A 22,362-nucleotide genomic window follows, 5' to 3' on the forward strand; every position below is an offset into this window, starting at 1 on the left:
GCCCTACTACATGAATATTTAACAGCATGCGTCCCCACAAGGGCCATTTCTTCTGGCAGAGGGCCATGTCCACCCTGTCCAATCCACACCCACCGGCCCCCGAGTTCAAACACAAACCTGATGTGGCCCTCAACGAAATCGAGTTTGATATCCCTGCTTCTAAACCTTTGTAAAGCACCTTTTCTTTGCTCCCTGAAGGTTCAGACTGGATTTGGTCGAACGGGCAGTCATTTCTGGGGATTCCAAGGACACGATGTCGTTCCAGACATAGTTACTATGGCCAAAGGAATTGGTAACGGCTTTCCTATGGGAGCAGTTGTGACTACACCGGGTAAGAACTGCTTTTGTGCTTGGTGAACAGCCTTTTCATGCGCAGGGCCTGGGGATGTAGGTGAGGCCACATAGGGGGTGCAGTCACATTAATATGAAAGAAAAGTCAGGTAATTCTCTGTTGTTTTTCTGGGTTGGAGAGGAATCCGCCCTGAGTCTTTGGAGAAGGGCAGCATATAAGTCCAGTTAATAAATTTTGGGGTTTTCTTTCCCAACAATGCTATACATTCCCTAAGGCAGTGATGGCGAACCTTTTTTTCTTTGGGTGCTGAAAGAGCGTGTACGTTTGCTATCGCACATGTGCAAGTGCTCACACCCATAATTCAATGCCTGGGGAGGACGAAAACTGCTTCTCCCGCCCTCCGGTGGCCCCCTGGAGACCAGAAATGGCCTGTTTCCCAACTTCTTGTGGGCCCAGTAGGCTTATGTTTTGCCCTCCCCAGGCTCCAAAGGCTTCCCTGTAGCTGGGGAGTGGGTAAAATCGCCCTCCTCCATCCCCTTAGAGGCACTTTGGAAGCCAAAAATGTCCTCCCAGAGCCTCTGTGTAAGCAAAAAATCAGCTGGCCGGCACACACGTGCACGTTGGAGCTGAGCTAGGTCAATTGCTCATGTGCCAGCAGATATGGCTCCACGTGCCACCTGTGGCACCTGTGCCATAGGTTTTCCATCACTGCCCTAAGGCATATTCCCTGCTTCAAAATAACAGGATGCCATACAGTTTTCAGCAATCATTTTCCTAGAGGTCAGGAGCAGCAGTGGGTTTCTACCGGTATGGCCTGGATCTATGAACCTGTAGTGGCGGCAGGGGGAGCTTCGCCCACCCTACCCGGACACTTCTGTGCATGCGCAGAAGCGTTGCACGCACCCAAACTGGTAGCGGTGGGATTTGCAACACATTACTGGTCTGGAGCAGGGGTGGGTTCTAACTTACTTCGCTGCTGGTTCGCTTTCTTCCGCAACACGTGGGCGTGCCCCGTGGACGGGCGCTTCTCGTGCAGACACATGCGCAGTGGCAAAAAAAATGATTTTTTTAAAAGCCAAAAACAAGATGGCGATACATGCGCAGTGCCAGAAACTTGGCGAAAAAAAACTTGGGGGGAAATTTGGAGTTTTTTAAAAAAGTTTTTTTTTAAAGATGGTGACCTCCATGGGCCGTCACCGACCAATCCTATTTCATGATGTCATCATGACATTACCATCGGGTTGCTACCGGTTCAAGCAAACTGGTCCAAACCAGGAAAAACCCACCTCTGGTCTGGAGGGCTATAAAAAAGAATTTTGGTTGCCTGTTATCCTTTTTTTATATATATATATATTTATTAAATTTTTATTACAACAAACAAAAATAAAAATTACTTAAAGAAAAAGTGCCCAACACCAATAAACCCCACCACCATTTAGGGGGTTAAATTATTTGCAATAAGTTTCAATTTCTTCCTTGGCTCCGGCTTACATTTCGTTACATACAAAAAGTGATTGTAATTTATTTTTCACATTGTCGTCATAAATTCTACTTAAGATATAATTTTTCACCTTATTCCATCGTGCCATCAGCTTCTCCAATTTATTTTCATCAAAGTTTTTTAATCTTATTTCCATAATTTCGAAGTGGATGTGGTCCACCATGCACCAGTACCAATTCTGGATTGTCCATTTATTGCTATCCTTCCACCCTAATACCACTACTGCTTGAGCGCTTTCCAAAGCTGCTGTTTTGATTTCTTTAAATTCTCGCAATTCCCCATATTTAACTAGTGTTGCTAATTCTTTCGTGATTATCCAATTAATGTTTAGCATATTGTTAATTTCATTCTGTACTTCCTTCCAAAATTTTTGAACTTCAACGCATTCCCAGAGCATATGCATAAAAACTCCTTTTATTTGGCAACCATGCCAGCAATTTCCTTTTCCTTTCCTCTGGATGTGTGCTAGTTTTACTGGCGTAAAGTACCATTTATGTAAAATTTTCCTTCTCATCTCTCTAATTCTCGTGTTCTTTGCCTGTTATCCTTGACCTTAGCTTTACATTATTACCGTATTTTTCGCTCTATAAGACGCACCTGCTGATAAGACGCACCTAGATTTTAGAGGAGGAAAATAGAAAAAAAATAGAAAGAAAGAAAGAAAGAAAGAAAGGGGGAAGGGACAGAACAGAGGAAGGAAGCAAGGAAACTTATGAAAGGGGAGAGTAAGAGAGGAAGGACTGAAGGAAGGGAGGGAGGGAAGAAGGTAGGAAGGAGAAAGAAAAGAAGAAATAGAGGAAGGGAAGGTAAAAGAGAGAAAGAAAAAGAGCAAGAAAGAAAGAAAAAGAGAGAAAGAAAATGAAAGAGAAATAAAAATAGAGAGGGGGAATGAAAGAAATGGAAGGAGGGAAGGTAAAAGAGAGAAAGAAAAAGAGCAAGAAAGAAAGAAAAAGAGAGAAAGAGAATGAAAGAGAAATAAAAATAGAGAGGGGGAATGAAAGAAATGGAAGGAGGGAAGGAAGGAGAGAAAGCAAGAGAAAGAAAGAAAGAAAGAGAAAGAAAGAAAAAAGAATGAAAGAGCAAGAGAGAAAGAGAGAAAGCAGAAATGAGAAGCTGAGAGCTGGCAGGCCAGGAGCCTCGCATGTGCTGTTGGAAGGGGGCTTGGTGGTCCTGGGAGATAGTGAACATTGTTCCTTCTTCCCTCCCAGCACAGAGGGGTGGCTTCCTCCCCGGTTCCCCGCTGCACCTCCCCAGTGCAAAGCGCAGGACTGCCGCCTCCCCCTCGCCCCAGGATCTCGCGCTTGCAGCTTCGGGCAGGGGGCTTGCGGGGAGGCGGCAAACGATTGCCTGGAAGCAGAACCTCGGAGCAACTCAACCGCCTTGCTTCCACCGGAGAAACACCAAAGCGAGAGCTGGCAAGCGGGGGGGGGGGGAACGGGGACTGCCTTCCGCGGGAGTTCGGGGGGGGTTGGGGCGCGCAGGGGCCGGCAGGCAGGCAGGGAGGGAGGGAGGCGCCAGCATCGGACGGGTCGGACGGAGGTGTCGGACGGGCAGCTCCGACCGGCTGCGAGCGACTAGCTGGGTTTTGGGTCTTCGAGACCTCCCTGCCTCCTGAAGCGATTCCCGTAGCCTTCCCAAAGGCTCGGAGCCGCCAACGCTCCTCCGGTGCCGCTCCGCCTCCTAAACCTGCGCGGTGGAGGCATCCCCCGGCCCAGCACTTCTGGAGGCCGAAAGGCGCGGCTCTCTTCGGGGTTGGGAAGAGGAGAGGCGGCGACAGAGGCGGGACACTTTTGGTGAGTATATCGCCGCCCCCCCTCTGCTCCAGCGCCTCCCCCCTTCCCTGCCTGCATCTTCGCTCCATAAGACGCTGCTGATTTTTCATCCTACTTTGGGAGGAAAAAAACTGCGTCTTATGGAGCGAAAAATACGGTATTTACATTCATTATTTCCAAACATACATGTGAAAATAATTTTTCCTAGATCAGTAGAATTTTATCTCATAGAGAGAGAAATCACAAGCAAACACTCGGAATGGATTCTATAATTGGTCACTGACTTTTAATTCTCATTCTCTCTGTCTCTCCCTTACTTGTTTCCCCTTTCCTGCCCCTCTCTCAGCTGGGGCTTATGAAAATGCTGTCACTGCAATGTTCTTTTAATAGGGTAAACCAAAGTGTAATTCATGAGTGCTTATGAAATAATGTGTTATTATTCTTTAAGGGTTACCCTATGACTTTATCATAACAGATGTAGCCAACAGCAGCTGGCCCACAATAAAATCTTACAGTTCCGTTATGTTCCACCTGCCTGTTTTAAATTAAAATAAATGCTCCCAAGGTACTGTCAGTTTTATTCCACTCTCAATCAACAGAAAACTAAATCTCAAAGCCCATCTGCTCTTAAATTTTCATATTTTTAGGAAACGGCTAGTCATAAATTTTATCATCATAAATTTAAAATACATAGAAACATAGAAGACTGACGGCAGAAAAAGACCTCATGGTCCATCTAGTCTGCCTTTATACTATTTCCTGTATTTTATCTTAGGATGGATATATGTTTATCCCAGGCATGTTTAAATTCAGTTCCTGTGGATTTACTAAGCACGTCTGCTGGAACTTTGTTCCAAGGATCTACCACTCTTTCAGTAAAATTATATTTTCTCATGTCGCTCTTGATCTTTCCCCCAACTAACTTCAGATTGTGTCCCCTTGTTCTTGTGTTCACTTTCGTATTAAAAACACTTCCCTCCTGAACCTTATTTAACCCTTTAACATATTTAAATGTTTCGATCATGTCCCCCCTTTTCCTTCTGTCCTTCAGACTATGCAGATTGAGTTCATTAAGTATATCTTTGTATAAATACAAAGATTAAGCAAATATAAGCATAACGGACATGGTTGAATGAGGTTACAGTGATCCCTCGATTTTCACGGGTTCAAACTTCACGAAACGCTATACCACGGTTTAAAAAAAAAATTAATTAAAAAATACTCCGCGGTTTTTTTTCTATACCATGGTTTTTCCCACCCGATGACGTCATACGTCATCACCAAGAGTCATAGAAACATAGAAACATAGAAGACTGACGGCAGAAAAAGACCCCATGGTCCATCTAGTCTGCCCTTTTACTATTTCCTGTATTTTATCTTACAATGGATATATGTTTATCCCAGGCATGTTTAAATTCGGTTACTGAGTCACTTCTCTCTCTCTTTCTCTTTCTTTCCTGTCATTCTCTGCTTCAATCATTTTCTCATTTCTCTTTTTTCTCCCTTTTTCTATCATTTTTCTCTCTCTCTCTACCTTCCACTCTCCCCCCTCTTGCTCTCTCTCTCTTTCTCCCTCTCCCTCTCTGTGAGAATGCCTGCCCCCACCTCTCCTGCAGCCCCCTCGCTGATAGTTGGGACGAAAGTGCTCTCAGCTAAGGGACTGTGAGAGGGGCGAAGCAGGCATTCTCAAAGCGCTCAGAGCGGCTACGGGCCGAATGAGGAGGATGAGAAGCCGTAGCCGCCAGCGCTGCTGCAGGAGGACCCGTGTCCGAAGAAAGCCGGTGAGAGGGGTGGATCGGGCGGGCGGGCAGTAGCGGCGAGGGCCGGAGGCGCTGGGGGGGCAGGGGCAGCCGACATTCAAAACAATCTTTGCCGGCCTCCGCACTTTTGTCGCTCCCCATCCCCAACTTCAAGCCCTTGCGCGGCCTTGGAAAAAGGGTGCGCATGCGCAGATGATGTTTTACTTCCGCACCGCTACTTCGCGGAAAATCGACTTTTGCGGGAGGTCTTGGAACGTAACCCCCGCGAAAATCGAGGGAACACTGTATTCTGATTACCATGGAATTGTTAAGTCTTCTTCATTTTTGCAGCTCCATCAAGTCAATGGTATGAAAATGAACTGGTAAAATTGCAGTGATTGTCAAATAATAATGTGATATTATAGATACCTTGACTGGATAAAATAAATGCATTGCTTTTTAATACAGTCTGTCTTACTTCTGGTTTTGCAGTGTAAACAAATCCAGTTCAAATGAATAATTCATCCTATTAATTCAGGTGAATTGAATAAATGAATAACTTTGCATTAGACTATGGGCACAGACTTACTTTCAGTCTGATCCACTGAAAATATTGAGAGCACAGGTTCACATGCAATTTTCTGAGTCACTATGGCTGCACAGTTAGTCCTTAACTTACAAATTGCATCCAATTTTATGACCTTTCTTGCCCAAGTGGTTAAGCAGATTCCTGCAGTTATTACATGAATTGTGCAATCTTTCAGCAAATCCGGTTTCTCCCAGTTGTATTTGTATTTATTAGATTTGTATGCCGCCCCTCTCCGAAGACTCGAGGTGGCTAACAACAATATGAAAAGACAATGTAAACAAATCTAATATTAAAAACAATCTAAAAAACCCCCAATTTAAAGAACCACTCATACATACAAGCATACCATGTATAAATTCTATAAGCCTAGGGGGAAGGGAAATTTCAATTCCCCCATGCCTGACGACAGAGGTGGGTTTTAAGGAGTTTGCGAAAGGCAAGGAGGGTGGGGGCAACTCTGATATCTGGGGGGAGCTGGTTTCAGAGGGTCAGGGCCACCACAGAGAAGGCTCTTCTCCTGGGTCCCGCCAAACGACATTGCTTAGTCGACGGGACCCGGAGAAGGCCAACTCTGTGGGACCTAACCGGTCGCTGGGATTCGTGCGGCAGAAGGCGGTCCCGGAGGTATTCTGGTCCGATGCCATGAAGGGCTTTATAGGTGATAACCAACACTTTGAATTGTGACCAGAAATTGATCAGCAACCAATGCAGACTGCGGAGTGTTGGTGTAACATGGGCATACCTGGGGAAGCCCATGATTGCTCTCGCAGCTGCATTCTGCACGATCTGAAGTTTCCGAACACTTTTCAAATGTAGCCCCATGTAGAGAGCGTTACAGTAGTCGAACCTCGAGGTGATGAGGGCATGAGTGACTGTGAGCAGTGAGTCCCGGTCCAGATAGGGCTGCAACTGGTGCACCAGGCGAACCTGGGCCAATGCCCCCCTCGCCACAGCTGAAAGATGTTTCTCTAATGTTAGCTGTGGATCGAGGAGGACACCCAAGTTGTGGACCATCTCTGAGGGGGTCAATAATTCTCCCCCCAGGATTATGGACAGACATATGGAATTGTCCCTGGGAGGCAGAACCCACAGCCACTCCGTCTTATCCGGGTTGAGTTTGAGTCTGTTGACACCCATCCAGGCCCCAACAGTCTCCAGGCACCGGCACATCACTTCCACTGACTTTGCTTGTTGGAAGCAAGCTGGGAAGATTGCAGCCAATGACATCAGTGGTGGATTCTGAATTCATTTGCCACTGGTTCATGTGTGTGTGTATGTATGAGAGAGAGAAGCTTCTGCGCATGCACAGAAGTATCCCAGTTGGGTGGGCGGAACCTCCCGCCACTGCCACCATTACCGGTTCTAAAAACCAGTCTGAACTGGAAGCAACCCACAACTGAATTACATGACCCCAGGACACTGCAGCCATCATACTATGGTCTTGTTCTGACCTGGCTCCCCAAACACAACTGTAGTTGAAGCAATGATTCCCTTATTAGGAGAGCCAAGAGCCCTGGCAAAAAGTTTATCTCTCACAGCAAGCTAACAAGTCCATCCATCAAGGAGATGAATAATTATAATAATAATAATTATTATAATAATAACGAGCCGGGGTGGCGCAGCAGGTAGAGTGCTGTACTGCAGGCCACTTAAGCTGACTTGTAGATCTTAAGATCAGCGGTTCAAATCTCATCACCGGCTCAAGGTTGACTCAGCCTTCCATCCTTAGGAGGTGGGTAAAATGAGGACCCGGACTGTGGGGGCAATAGGCTGGCTCTGTTAAAAAAGTGCTATTGCTAACATGTTGTAAGCCGCCCTGAGTCTAAGGAGAAGGGTGGCATAAAAATTAAATAAATAAATAAATAAATAAATAAATTAGGAGCCACGGTGGTGCAGAGGTTAGAGTGCAGTAATGCAAGTTGCTTCTACTGATCACCAGCTGCCAGCAGTTTGGTAGATTGAATCTTACCAGGTTTAAGGTTGACTCAGCCTTCCGTCCTTCCGAGGTGGATAAAATGAGGATCCAGTTTGTTGGGGGAAATATGCTGATTCTGTAAACCGCTTAGAGAGCGCTGCAAAGCACTATGAAGCGGTATATAAGTCTAAATGCTATTGCTATCTCTCTCCCCTGCCTTTCATCTCCAGAGCTGGGGTGCAGCTTCACTACCGTGTTTCCCTGAAAATAAGACACTGTCTTATATTAATTTTTGCTCCAAAAGTTGTGCTACGTCTTATTTTCGGGGGTGCCTTATATTTCTCAAATAAGGCAAATTCACAGGCACCCCCTAAGAAAGTGTACCGTACGGTACACTGATTACGGTACGGTACCTGTCAGTATGGCACCCACACACACAAATGACGGCACTTATATGGTACAACAGTATACTCCCGCTATTGCAGCTTCCGGCCACCAGAGGAACTACAGTCTACGCACTGTAGTGGAGACTGTAATGGCGGTGAGACAGCAGCAGATTGTGTCTGCTGTACTGGACGGTACAAAGCGATGAAAGGGGCCAGCAGGGGACACCACATTATTACGGTGCCGCTATGAACAGCTTTGAATGGTACCGTATGTTTTTCCACTGTACCGTATGTAAACTTGACTAGGCCTTATTTTCGGGGGGTGCCTTATATTAGCAAATTCTGCAAAACCTCTGACATGCCTTACTTTCGGGGTACGTCTTATTTTCGGGGAAACGGTAGCAGCAGTGGCTCTTCTATCCCAAGGATCAGGCCACAGATTTCCACTGTTCTCCTCTCCTCTGCCTTCTGTGCATCCACATGTCAGCTGGTGGACCCAACTGTTCCTCCTCTTCCTCATCAGTCACCTCCAGATCTGGGGGCTGTTCACTCGCTGTCTGAGGGTTGATAGATGGCCCGGGCTCTGCCTTTGTCTCCCTCTCCCTCTGCCAGCTCCATTGCCTCTTCCCCCTTGGAGCTCTCGGGTGTTGTGAGTGCCCCACGACCGGGTCAGTTAGGGACAGATTCTAAGGAGGATGAACTGGGCCCATCTTGGTACCCTAGGCCAGCTTTCTTGCCAGCTGAATCAGAGAATGAGAGTGAGGGAGAGATGGAACCAGAGGAACCTGAAAAGACTGAAGAAACCCCGGTGATGGTAATGTCTGAGTCAGAAGAGAAGAGGAGCATGAGAGACCAGGAGCCTCTACTAGATGCCCAAGTCAGAAGGTCAAGTAGCAGGCAGGAATATCTTTATTAAGAGTAGTAGATCTTTGGAACAAACGTCCAGCAGACGTGGTTGATAAATCCACAGTAACTGAATTTAAACATGCCTGGGATAAACATATATCCATCCTAAGATAAAATACAGAAAATAGTATAAGGGCAGACTAGATGGATCATGAGGTCTCTTTCTGCCGTCAATCTTCTATGTTTCTATGAGAAAAGTTCAGAAAGTGAGCCTATGAAAGAAAGTCTAGTCAGTTATAGCTCTAGGAAACAGTTGGCCACACCCAGTCTGTATATAAAGGAGGGTTTCTGGGTAAAGAGGCGTGGAGTTTCAACGTTCGTCAAGGTGGAGGACTCATATCTGGAGTTCCAGAACTGCCGTGCTGAGAAACTGCTGTGACTCCTTTAAGAGTCATGCAGAGATGCCGGTGAATAAGAAAGAAAAGAAACCTGGAGATCTGTAAGGGTTATGTGTGTGATTTACGGACCTTATCTCAAAGAAGAATGTGCTAATTAAATCTGCCTTTCAGCCGCCGCCATTTATTATCTCTTGGCCAATTTGGGTGGGGCCTCTGCCAACATGAACTGAAAAATCTGCTGTTGTATGTGGAACACATCTTTAACTATATGAAAGTGTTTGAATTGAGTCCTTTGTTCGTGGAGGCTTATTTGTTCTGATCCAGTAGGCCCAAAGCAGAACATCAGGTTGCCTTGATGCTGACCCTGACTCCCTGCTTATCTGATTCGGCTGCTGAAGGGTCTGATGGTCAACAGGCCACAACAGATCTGATCATTAATATGCATCTCAACATTTGCAATTCTTGTACATGTATGCCAGTGGCCAAACATTCACATTTTGATCACTGCTGTTTGTAAGCGTGATGATCTCTAGTAAGTAAATATCTAAGTATTGCCCACAAGATCATATGCTGCAACGTTCTACCTGTCAATGACTACTTCAGCTTCATTCGCAACAACACAAGAGCATGCAACAGATTCAAACTTAATATTAACCGCTCCAAACTTGACTGTAAAAAATATGACTTCAGCAACCGAGTTGTCAAAACGTGGAACTCATTACCTGACTCAGTAGTGTCAACCCCTAACCCCCAACATTTTTCCCTTAGACTATCCACGATTGACCTCTCCAGGTTCCTTAGAGGTCAGTAAGGGGCGTGCATAAGTGCACTAGTGTGCCTTCCGTCCCCTGTCCAATTGTCTCTCCTTATCTCATTTATCTTTTCTTCCTTTCTAATATGTTCATCTATACTTTTATATCTTTTCTTCTATTCTTTTCTTTACTTATATTATTATATATCTTTCTCTTCAATGTGTATTATGTATTGGAATAAATAAATAAATAAATAAATAAATAATATAAGTCACAAATAGTTGTAAGTTAAGAACTACTTGCATTTAAATGTAGGTCTCTTTTTTATAGTTTCTTCCAGCTGCTGATCTCTTTAATGAATGACCTTACAACTTCATTTATTAATACTAACGTGTTTTGATTTTAGAAATTGCATACTGTTTGACAGAGAGCCTACAATTCAACACGTTTGGAGGCAACCCCATGGCTTGTGCAGTTGGATCTGCAGTCCTGGATGTAAGAGAAAATATATATTTTGTTGGTTTTTAGTTATATTATTATTTATCACCTTTGATACAATTGCTTTCCTTCCCCACCCTCTTAAATTCAAGGAATTTTGGTTCCCCAAAGGATGGCTTGCTGTGCCTTAATGCGGGCACGTTTAGTCCCCTTGGCTAGAGATTCTTTATTCGTTTCTAGCAAAACGATTTGGAATCCTTTTTATTTTCAAACCTAACTTCCTTCTCTGTTTAAATGCAGGGAAAGCAAAGGCAGGCTGAAGGTTTCCATTCGTGTTCTGTCCTCGCTACATGTTAGTCTACATGCTGCTCAGGCATGAAATCCAGCAGGTTCTGACACTTTCTGGAGAACCGGTAGCATAAATTTTTAATAGTTTGGAGAACTGGTAGTGGAAAATTTGAGTAGTTTGAAGACCCAGCAAATGCCACCTATGGCTGGCCCCAGAATGGGGTGGGAATGGAGATACAGTGTTCCCTTGATTTTCGCGGGGGATCCATTCCAAGACCGCCTGCAAAAGTCGAATTTCCGCGAAGTAGATATGCGGAAGTAAATACACTATTTTTGGCTATGAACAGTATCACAAGCCATCCCTTAACACTTTAAACCCCTAAATTGCAATTTTCCATTCCCTTAGCAACCATTCAGATTATTACTCACCATGTTTATTTATTAAAGTTTATTAAAAAAAATATTTATTAGAGGCAGATGAAAGTTTGGCGATGACATATGACGTCATCAGGCAGGAAAAACCGTGGTATAGGGAAAAAACCCGTGAAGTATTTTTTTAATTAATATTTTTGAAAAACCGTGGTATAGACTTTTCGCGAAGTTTGAACCCGCGAAAATCGAGGGAACTACAGTGATCCCTCGAGTATCGCGAGGGTTACGTTCCAAGACCCCTCGCGATACTCGATTTTTCGCAATATAGTGGTGCGGAAGTAAAAACACCATCTGCGCATGCGCACCTTTTTTTTCCATGGCTGCACATGTGCAGATGGTGTTTTTACTTCCACACCTGGCCCAGGGAAGGTTCCTTCCGCCACCCAGCAGCTGATCTGCTCGGCAGCGCCGCAGCAGCAAGGAGCCGAAGATCGGGGTTTCCCCGCCGCCCACGCAAAGGGGAAACCCCGATCTTCGGCTCCTCGCTGCTGCCGCGCCCGCTGCTTGTCCGGCCGCCGCTTGTCCGCCTGCCGCTTGTCCGGCCGCCGCTTGTCCGCCGCCTGCCTGCCCGCCTGCCCGCCGCTCGGTGCACGAGAGAGGGAAAGTGAGAAAAAGAGGGAGAGCAAGAGGGGGAGAGATAGAGAAAGAGAGAGAAGGAAAGAAAGAAAGAAAGAGATGAGAAAGGAAGGAAGAGAGTGAGAGAGAGGAAGAAAGAGAGAGAGAGAAGAGTGGAGTATTTTTTAATTAATATTTTCTGAAAAATCGCGATATAGCGTTTCGCGAAGATCGAGATCACGAAACTCGAGGGATCACTGTACTGTATTGCAGTATCCTTCCCCTACCATACCCACCATGCCACACCATGCCCATCAGTAGTAAAGAAAAAAATTGGATTCCACCCCTGGGGCAGTTCTACATGCAATAAAACAGACCATGTGCATAGATTTGAATGCTTTGTTGAAAGAACAGGATATGGTGAAACTGGGGAAAATAGGGATATGTACAAAGAGAATCAAATACAGTGGTACCTCTACTTACAAACTTAATTCGTTCCGTAACCAGGTTAAGTAGAATAGAATAGAATAGAATAGAATAGAATTTTTATTGGCCAAGTGTGATTGGACACACAAGGAATTTGTCTTGGTGCATGTGCTCTCAACGTACATAAAAGAAAAAGATACATTTGTCATGAATCATGTGGTAGAAAAGTTTGTAAGAAGAAGCAATTTTTCCCATAGGAATCAATGTAAAAGCAAATAATGCGTGTGATTGGGGAAACCACAGGGAGGGTGGAGGCCCTGTTTCCTCCCAGGAGATTCCTAGAGAGGCCCCACAGAGGCTTCTCCCCACCTTTTCCAGCCCTATTTCCTCCCAGGAGATTCCTAGAGAGGCCCCACGGAGGCTTCTCCTTGTCTTTTCCGGTTACAGTTTCGGAGGCTCGGGTTTGTAAGTGGAAAATGGTTCTTGAGAAGAGGCAAAATAATCTTGAACACCCAGTTCTTATCTAGAAAAGTTCGTAAGTAGAGGCGTTCTTAGGTAGAGGTACCACTGTACTTGGTATTTGTCTCTCCGGCCACTAGATGGGGTGAGAGAGCAACCGTAAAATATAAATATTCTATGTTAGAGCGTAGTTGTTCCTCAGGCCATTAGATGGGGCTAGAGAGCAGCAACAGTATATAAAAGTGATATGCTGGGGCAGGGGTCCCCAAACTTTTTACACAGGGAGCCAGTTCACTGTCCCTCGGACTGTTGGAGGGCCGGACTATAAGTCACAAGCGTTAAATTTGCCAAGTTTAAGTCCACAAGCCTTAAACTTGCCAGGTTTGAAGACCCCTGCACTCCTAACTCAGGGAGTCTTCCAACTTGGAAGTTGGTCTTCAAACCTGTCAGGCAGCTTGCTTCAGGCAGGGGAAGCGGTGGCGGCTCCTCAGATAAAGGCTTCTTCCAGCGGCGGCCAGCAGCAGCTTTTCTGAGTGGTCAGCAGCGGCGGTAGCGGCTTTCCTATTTTGCAAGCTGGTGGTGGTGGCTTGCAAGTGTGTGGGGAGGGCAACCGAGATGGCTCTCATTGCAAGTGCCACGCTGCTCTCTTCGGCGGCCGGGAGGGGGAAGGAAAGGTGGGAGTTCTTGATCTCTACACGCGAGACAAACTTACCAAGAGAGAGAGGGGGTGGGATGTCCCCAAGGCTGCCCACCAGCAGATCAGCTGTTGGGCAGGAGAAACGGCGCCGGCACTACCTTGCGGATTTTGAAAAACCTGCATGGAGTTTGTTGAACAGTAGCCAGGAGCACAGGATACAGACACATCCTGTGCTCCTGTCACTCACCCATGGGCCGGATAAATGGCCTCAGCAGGCCGCATTCGGCCCACGGGCCTTAGTTTGGGGACCGCTGTGTTGGGGCATGACAATTCAGTTAATAAGCACTAAAACTATGGATTCCATGTAGATGGATTAATGCAGATTATTCATCTATTGCAAATTCCAATGAAATTAATATTACACAGATGTAGAGAGCCAGTCTGATATGATGATTAAGGCATCAGGCCAGAAACTGGGAAATTGTGATTTTTAATACCACTTTGGGCATGAAGCCAGCTGGGCCAAGTCTCTTTCTCTCAGCATGAGAGCACTTTTGAAAAACCTTGTCAAGAAAACTGCAGGGATTTGTCCAGATTCCAAGAATTAAACACAGTGGAAGAAGATAAAAAAATTTGCATGTATACTTTCCACTGTACTTGACAACAAGTCTTCGGAGAGGGGCAGCTTACAGATCTAATAAATAATAATAATAATAATAATAATAATTAATTATTATTATTAATAATAATAATAATAATAATTATTATTATTATTACATATTATCCATATGGCTAAGGATATTTGCAAAATATTGGGGCGGTAGAAACTTTAGCCCCCCTTTTTAATATGGGTCACAAGCATTGCACCAGTGGTGGGATTCAATTTTTTTTACTGCTGGTTTTGGGGGCATGGCTTGGTGGGTGTGGCTTGGCGGGCGTCGCTTGGTGGGGGACATGTGACTGAGTGGGCGAGGCAGCACCTTGCTGTGAGTGATATCTAGTTCATGACCCCCACACACCAAGCCACTCCCACAGAACCCGATAGGAAGAAAAAGGCACAACGGGGGAAGCGGGGAGATTAAGGGCTGGGGACATTAAGGAGGGGAAATGGGGCAGGCGGTGAGTGGGCGGAGGCTCTGAGGCAAGGCTGGAGCAGGGGAATGGCGGTTTCCCTGATCCAGTTGAGGCAGATGGCAAGTGGGTGGTGGCTCCAGGGCAAGGCCGGAGATGGGGAATGGGGCGTTCTCTGGCCCAGGGCAAAGGGCGAATGAGAGATATGTATTACTTATCTTTGGTGAGCTGAGCAGGCATGGCGACTGGCAAAGCCATTAGCTGGGCCACGTGGCAAAGTGGAGGGAACATATATAGGATGGATGACAGTGTAGTGCTGCAAAAAGTTTTACTATCACATTGTGGGTGTGGCTTATTTTCTGGGTGTGGCTTGCCTGCCATGTGACCAGGTGAGAGTGGCTTGACGATTATGTGACAGGGAGTAGCTTAAAGGTCAAGTGACTGGCTTAAAGGTGGTCAACTTGACGTCACTCATGTCAAGGGTTTGGCTTAGGGTTAAGGTGCCTGGCCTCTCCTCACCTCAAAGAGATACAACTTCCCTATCTACTGTTATTGAACATCCAAAATATACTATTTAATTCTATGTACAGTATATATGCCAAATGTATACGTACATATTACACACAGGCACACAAAAATATACATTATATACTATATAAACTGTATGTTTATGTACAAAACACACACACACACACACACAGTTCTTCTAAAATTATACACATTCAACCTCATTTACTGCAATAGGAAAAACATACCCATAGTCCAGAAGGGAAAAAAAGAAAAAAATTCAAAATTCTTCTACCGGTTCTGCATATCTGACCCTACCTGGAGTAGCCCATCAGTGGTGGATGAGTGGGGGGAGCGGGCATTGAGCAGGCAGGATGAGTGAGTGGCAGTCAGGCAGTCGAGCAAGTGATCAAGCAGTGACCAGGCAACCAGGCCGGGGGGTGGGGCCAGGCAGAGGTCGCTACAGGTTCGGCGACCCATGCCAAATTTCCCCTACCAGTTCACATGAACGATCATCATCATCATCATCAGTATTATTATTATTATTATTATTATTATTATTATTATTTATTAGATTTGTATGCCACCCCTCTCCGAAGACTCGGAGCGGCTCACAACAACAACATAAACAATATAACAGTGGAACAAATCTAATATTAAAAATAAAACATATCTAAAACCCCAGCAATTTAAAACCATACAACACATACATACCAAACATAAAATATAAAAGCCTGGGGGAGTAATTTGCGAAAGACAAGGAGGGTTGGGGCCGTTCTAATCTCTGGGGGGAGTTGATTCCAGAGGGCCAGGGCCGCCACAGAGAAGGCTCTTCCCCTGGGGCCCGCCAAACGACATTGTTTGGTTGACGGGACCCAGAGGAGGCCAACTCTGTGGGACCTTATCCGCCGCTGGGATTCGTGCGGCAGAAGGCGGTTCCGGAGATATTCTGGTCCAATGCCATGTAGAGCTTTAAAGGTGATTACCAACACTTTGAATTGTGACCGGAAACTGATCGGCAGCCAATGCAGGCCACAGAGTGTTGCAGAAACGTGGGCGAATCTAGGAAGCCCCACGATGGCTCTGGCGGCCGCATTCTGCACGATCTGAAGTTTCCGAACACTTTTCAAAGGTAGCCCCATGGCAAACTGACTGAACACCACCTCTGCATTTTATGCAAATATATTGAAAATATATTAGGGCAGGACTTTACCCCAGTGGTACCCACTATTTTAATGTTGGATCCCTCTCCCCACCAGAGCTCCTCAATGCAGGTAGTCCTCAATGTACGACCACAATTGACCCCGCAATTTATGTTAAGTGAGTATTTGTTAAGTGAGTTTGGCACCACTTTACAACGTTTTTTGCCATCGTTGTTAAGTGAATCCCTGGAATTGCTGAGTTAGTAACCTGGTTGTTAAATGAATCTGGCTTCCCCATTGACTTTGCTTGTCAGAAGGTTGCAAAAGGTGATCCTGTGACTTTGGAACACTGCAACAGTGATAAATACGAGCCAGTTGCCAAGCATCTGAATTTTGAACACACGATTATAGGGATGCTGTAAAAGTTGTAACTGTGAAAAAAGGTTATTTATAAGTCACTTTTTTTTCAGTGCAGTCGTACCTTTGAACGGTCACTAAATGAACTGTTGTAAGTCAAGGACTACCTGTATTGCACTAGATCTCATGTAATCCAGAATTTCTCCATGTGTTGGCAGGTAATGAAGTCGATTTGAAATTTTAATATTTTTTGACTGGCTATGATCCTATTAAAGTTATTTCCGTCTCGTTTTTAAGGCTCCTTGTAGAACTAAATGTGTCAGCAATGCTATTTCTGAATACTCGATGGTCTCCTTCTATGGTTTTTGTGTGTACAGGCAATATCAGAAGATGGCTTGCAGGAAAATTCCCACCAGATCGGAACTCACTTGCTCTTAGAGTTTGCAAAGCTGCGGGATAAGTTTGAAAGTGTTGGAGATGTTCGTGGCAAAGGACTTATGATTGGGATAGAGATGGTCAAGAATAAGGTATTTATTTATTTATTTATTTGATTTCTTTTTTTAAAAAAAAAAGTTTATTAAGTATATAAACATTAAAAAAGACAGTACATAATATTTCACTTCTATTACACATTAGTGCTATATTGTATCCCCCTGCCCTATTTATCTTCAATAAAGATTATATTTTCTTCCAAAGGAAAAAGGGACCTACAATCCAGGTTCAAACATCTGCTGGATGGAGTTACATGAGCTAACTTTGGGCGCTCAGCAACGAGGGTGAATTTATGGCCCTTTGCCCTGTCCTGCAGTCAAATGACCATGTTTTACAATAGTTTTGCTGAAAACTGGCACTTACTTCCATTAGTTCACTTAGTGACCACGGTGACCATTTTATGACCACTACAAAAAAAAGCTAGTAAAACCAACCAACCTATTTAAGCTTCAACCACAACAACACACGAGCACACAACAGATACAAACTTAAACTGCTCTAAACTCGACTGCAGGAAATACGACTTCAGTAACCAAGTAGTTGATGCATGGAACTCACTACCTGACTCTGTAGTATCATCACCTAACCCCCGAACCTTTACGCTTAGACTATCCACTGTTGACATCTCCCAATTCCTAAGAGGTCAGTAAGGGGCGTGCATAAGTGCCCCAGCATGCCTTCTGTCTCCTGTCCTAATGCTTCTTTTTTACTAGTATCAGGTATATAAATATTATTATATCTTTGTGTATCACCAATACGTACTTTTACTAGTATCATGTATATAAATATTTGTTCGGCCGGGCTCTCTGATAGGAGCCTCCCGAAAATTCAAGGGTACAAATTTCAGACACACACACGTTTGAAAATTCAAAACAATGTTCTTTATCACAAAATTCAAAATAAACTAAGCACTCTTTTTGTATTGCAAAGAGCACTCGTCCCAAAACAACCGGGTAGCCTGTACAATTAACCTTAAGCAGTCATTATGTACTTAGCTAGCAGCTGTGAAGAAACTTCACACCCCTTCTTCTTCCAATGAAGTGAGACACACACGTTGCTCTGCTTTGGTTTCAAAGGCGTGAAAAAGCAACAAAGTCCAGCACACAAGATTCCTGACGAACTGCGATCAGATATTCTTTCACAATAGCCAAACCCACATGCTGCTATTTATAGCAGCAGCCTTAATTACTGGAGCCCAACCCAAACACAACTGGCCTCCCTTATTTCCTGTAATATCTTCTTACTTGGTCTCTATACATAATTCTACGCTTGCGTGAGTCCAAAACGTCATCATCTAAATCAATGGAAGATAAGGGAGATTGACTGCCTTGGCTGTGTGCCAAGCCCTCTGCCGAGTCACTCCCACCTTCTTCTTCGTCCAAGGAAACTAAACTCTGAACTGATTCTGTCGGCAATAACACAGGCCTCTGACATGTTGAAGTTTCCCCTGCATCCACCTCCCCATTCCCTGGGGCAGGAGTTGGGCCAGAGCCAACCACAACAAATATTATTATATCTTTGTATACCATCAATATGTGTTTGAGAAAACAAACAAACAAATCAATCAATTAAAAAAAATATGATTGTAACAGGCAACTTATGTTAGTCATGTGTTCAAGGACTAACCTGCAAAGTCCACTCACTGACCATGGCAATTGCTAAAAAATTAAACTGTGCCTGCTGCATTTTTGTGAGTCTTTGTGCATGCGCAGGCATTCAAAAGCTATTTTGAATTCTTCATGGTGATTAATTTAATCAATCAATAAAGTAGAAGAAGTGCTGTGATGTTGGATATGTCAACCTGCAATTCTAAAATCTGTAAAATTGCACGTTAACATATCCGACATCACATCTTGTATTTTATTTGTTAATACTTTGCCATGAACAACTCAAAATACCTTTTGAATGTCTGTGCCTGCACAAAGACTTAGAGCACCAAAAAAAGGCACTTTTCTGTGATTAAAGGCTATGCATTGATTCTCTCGTGCTTTCCTGTTTGTTTTTAAAAGGTAGAAAACTAAAATTTAACCTTTTGTTCATAGGAAAGTCGCCAGCCGCTTCCACTTGGAGAGGTGGACCAGATTTGGGAAGATTGCAAAGACATGGGATTGCTGATTGGCAAAGGAGGGATGCATTTACAGGTATTGTAAAAGTTGAGAAGCCTGTTAATCTGCGACCAGTTCTTTAGCAGACAGAGGGATGACCCATGCTGAAGAAAAATTAATGATTTGTATATTGTTCTGCCAGGCTCTCTGATAGGAGCCTCCCGAAAATTCAAGGGTACAAATTTCAGACACACACACGTTTGAAAATTCAAAACAATGTTCTTTATCACAAAAGTCAAAATAAACTAAGCACTCTTTTTGTATTGCAAAGAGCACTCATCCCAAAACAACCGGGTAGTCTGTACAATTAACCTTAAGCAGTTATTAACTACTTAGCCAGCAGCTGTGAAGAAACTTCACATCCCTTCTTCTTCCAACGAAGTGAGACACACACACACACATTGCTCTGCTTTGGTTTCAAAAACGTGAAAAAGCAACGAAGTCGAGAACACAAGATTCCTGACGAACTGTTAACAGATATTCTTCCACAATGGCCAAACCCACATGCTGCTATTTATAGCAGCAGCCCTAATTACTGGAGACCCACCCAAACACAGGTGACCTCCCTTATTTCCTGTAATATGTTCTTACTTGGTCTCTTCTACACATAATTCTGCGCTTGCATGGGTCCAAAATGTCATCATATGAAGCAATAGAAGATAAGGAAGATTGACTGCCTTGGCTGTGTGCCAAGCCCTCCTCTGCCAAGTCACTCCCACCTTCTTCTTCATCTGAGGAAACTAAACTCTGAACTGATTCTGTCGGCAATAACACAGGCCTGTGACATGTTGAAGTTTCCCCTGCATCCACCTCCCCATTCCCTGGGGCAGGAGCTGGGCCAGAGCCAACCACAACACATATTAATAATAATAATTTAATAATAATTTATTAAATTTGTATGCCGCCCCTCTCCGAAGACTCGGGGCGGCTCACAACAACATAAACAGTGTACAAATCCAATTTTTAAAAATACAATTTAAAACCCTTATAATAAAATAATCACTAAAATAATCACACAATCCAATCAAACCATACACCAACCTTGACAATTGGGGTGTGTTAATTTCCCCATGCCTTGTGGCAAAGATGAGTTTTACTTTTTACATTTTACGAAAGGCGAGGAGGGTGGGGGCAGTCCTAATCTCTGGGAGGAGTTGGTTCCAGATGGCCAGGGCTGCCACAGAGAAGGCTCTTCCCCTGGGTCCCGCCAGATGACATTTTTTAGTCGACGGGACCCGGAGAAGGCCAACTCCGTGGGACCTAATTGGCTGCTGGGATTCGTGCGGCAGAAGGCGGTCTCGGAGGTATTCTGGCCATTAAAAAACATCTAGTCCTCAAATTACAACCATTTAGTAACCTTTCAAAGTTTCAATGACAGTGAAAAAAGGTAATTTATAGCTGCTTTTCACTTATAACGAGAAGTGGGTTCCTGCTGGTTTAGAACTGGTTCTATAGAATTGATAGCGGGAATTCCCTTCACACACTTGCTGAACCACGGAGACTTCTTTGGACAGTGCTGGCTCTTTGGCTTTGAAACGGAGATGTGCACTGCCCCCTAGAGTTGGGAACGACTAGCACGCATCTGCAGGGGAACCTTTACCTTTACTAGGCTGGAATTTTTTTAGCTTGGTCCATCCCCACCCTCTGCCCCTTAAGTGGCGACTGTACTGTGATGTTGCTTTGTGATTGCATCTAATGCCTAAACATCTCTACTACTAAGTAATTTTCTTCTTTGTATAATATTTTTTCCTTCTTTTTTTCTTTCCCAAGACATTTAGAATTAAACCTCCGATGTGCATTACGAAGGAAGATGCAGATTTTGCAGTGGCTGTCTTCCAAGAAGCCTTGATAAGACATATGGAAAGAACAGCTGAAAAATAAGAGACACTTACACTTCACACACACACACACACACACTCATACACACAATGCATTGGACTCACTGTGAATAAATCCATGAACCAGAACTCATCACATGAGGCATTGATTTATAATTGTCTTTTTTTTTTTTTTTTGAGATTACGTGCCGAAAGCAGCAGCTTCTCAGCCTGCAATTCCAGTTGGCTGTTTTATAACTTATGCAACAGCTGGACATTATGTCCATAGCTGATTTACAAAAAGCCCAGTTGATGTTTTCGCTGAGCACACGGGAGCCATGTTTTCTTCCCCTCTACACCAGGGGTCCCCAAACTTGGCAACTTTAAGACATGGACTTCAGCTCCCAGAACGTGCTATCTAACAAAATTAAATTTAATGGTGAAGAAAGTAAGGTTCTACATTTAGGCAAGAAAAACAAAATGCACAGGGACACAGTATATGTGGTACATTTCTCAGTAGTAGTAACTGTGAGAGTTTAAATATGAGCCTGCTCCCCAACATGAGAAAATATTATTTTACTGAAAGAGTAGTAGATCCTTGGAACAAACTTCCAGCAGACGTGGTTGGTAAATCCACAGTAACTGAATTTAAACATGCCTGGGATAAACATATATCCATTGTAAGATAAAATACAGGAAATAGTATAAGGGCAGACTAGATGGACCATGAGGTCTTTTTCTGCCGTCAGTCTTCTATGTTTCTATGTTTCTATTCTCATATCTCTTCTTCTATCCCTTCCCTGATATTTACTACTACACGTTTTTATTCTCTTTAACTTTTAATTTGTATTGGACAAAATAAATAAATAAATAAATAAAATAATAAATAAATGCGCAGCAGCTGCCAAAAAAAGCCAACACAGTTCTAGGCTGCATTAACAGAGGGATAGAATCAAGATCACATGAAGTGTTAACATCACTTTATAAGCCCTTGGTAAAGCCACACTTGGAATACTGCATTCAGTTTTGGTCACCATGATGCAAAAAGAATATTGAGACTCTAGAAAGAGTGCGGAGAAGAGCAACAAAGATAATTAGGGGACTGGAGGCTAAAATATATGAAGAACGGTTGCAAGAACTGGGCATGGCTAGTTTAATGAAAAGAAGGACCAGGGGAGACATGATAGCAGTGTTCCAATATCTCAGGGGTTGCCACAAAGAAGGAGTCAACCTATTCTCCAAAGCATCTGAAGGTAGAACAAGAGCAACAGGTGGAAACTAAACAAGGAGAGAAGTAACTTAGAATTTCCTGGCAGTTAGAACAATTAATTAGTGGAACAGCTTGCCTCCAGGAGTTGTGAATGCTCCAGCACTGGAAGTTTTTAAGAAGATGTTGGATAACCATCTGTCTGAAGTAGTGTAGGGTTCCTGCCTAAGCAGGGGGTT

General features: G+C 44.1%; 1 protein-coding gene across 2 annotated transcripts in view; it reads left to right on the forward strand.

The window, feature by feature from the left end:
* The window catches only part of AGXT2 (alanine--glyoxylate aminotransferase 2), a 54,134-nt gene extending 33,064 nt beyond the window's left edge, over positions 1 to 21,070 (forward strand). For both annotated transcript variants that reach the window (XM_070743463.1, XM_070743464.1), the window contains 5 exons: positions 199 to 331; positions 10,597 to 10,685; positions 16,880 to 17,029; positions 19,037 to 19,135; positions 20,870 to 21,070. In XM_070743463.1, coding sequence (XP_070599564.1) covers positions 199 to 331; positions 10,597 to 10,685; positions 16,880 to 17,029; positions 19,037 to 19,135; positions 20,870 to 20,980 — 582 coding nt within the window. In that variant the 3' untranslated portion in view covers positions 20,981 to 21,070. The remainder of the gene's footprint in view (positions 1 to 198; positions 332 to 10,596; positions 10,686 to 16,879; positions 17,030 to 19,036; positions 19,136 to 20,869) is intronic.
* Positions 21,071 to 22,362: the final 1,292 nt, after the last annotated feature.

Source organism: Erythrolamprus reginae, chromosome 2 (genome assembly GCF_031021105.1).
Source record: "Erythrolamprus reginae isolate rEryReg1 chromosome 2, rEryReg1.hap1, whole genome shotgun sequence".
Taxonomy (NCBI): Eukaryota; Metazoa; Chordata; class Lepidosauria; order Squamata; family Dipsadidae; genus Erythrolamprus; species Erythrolamprus reginae.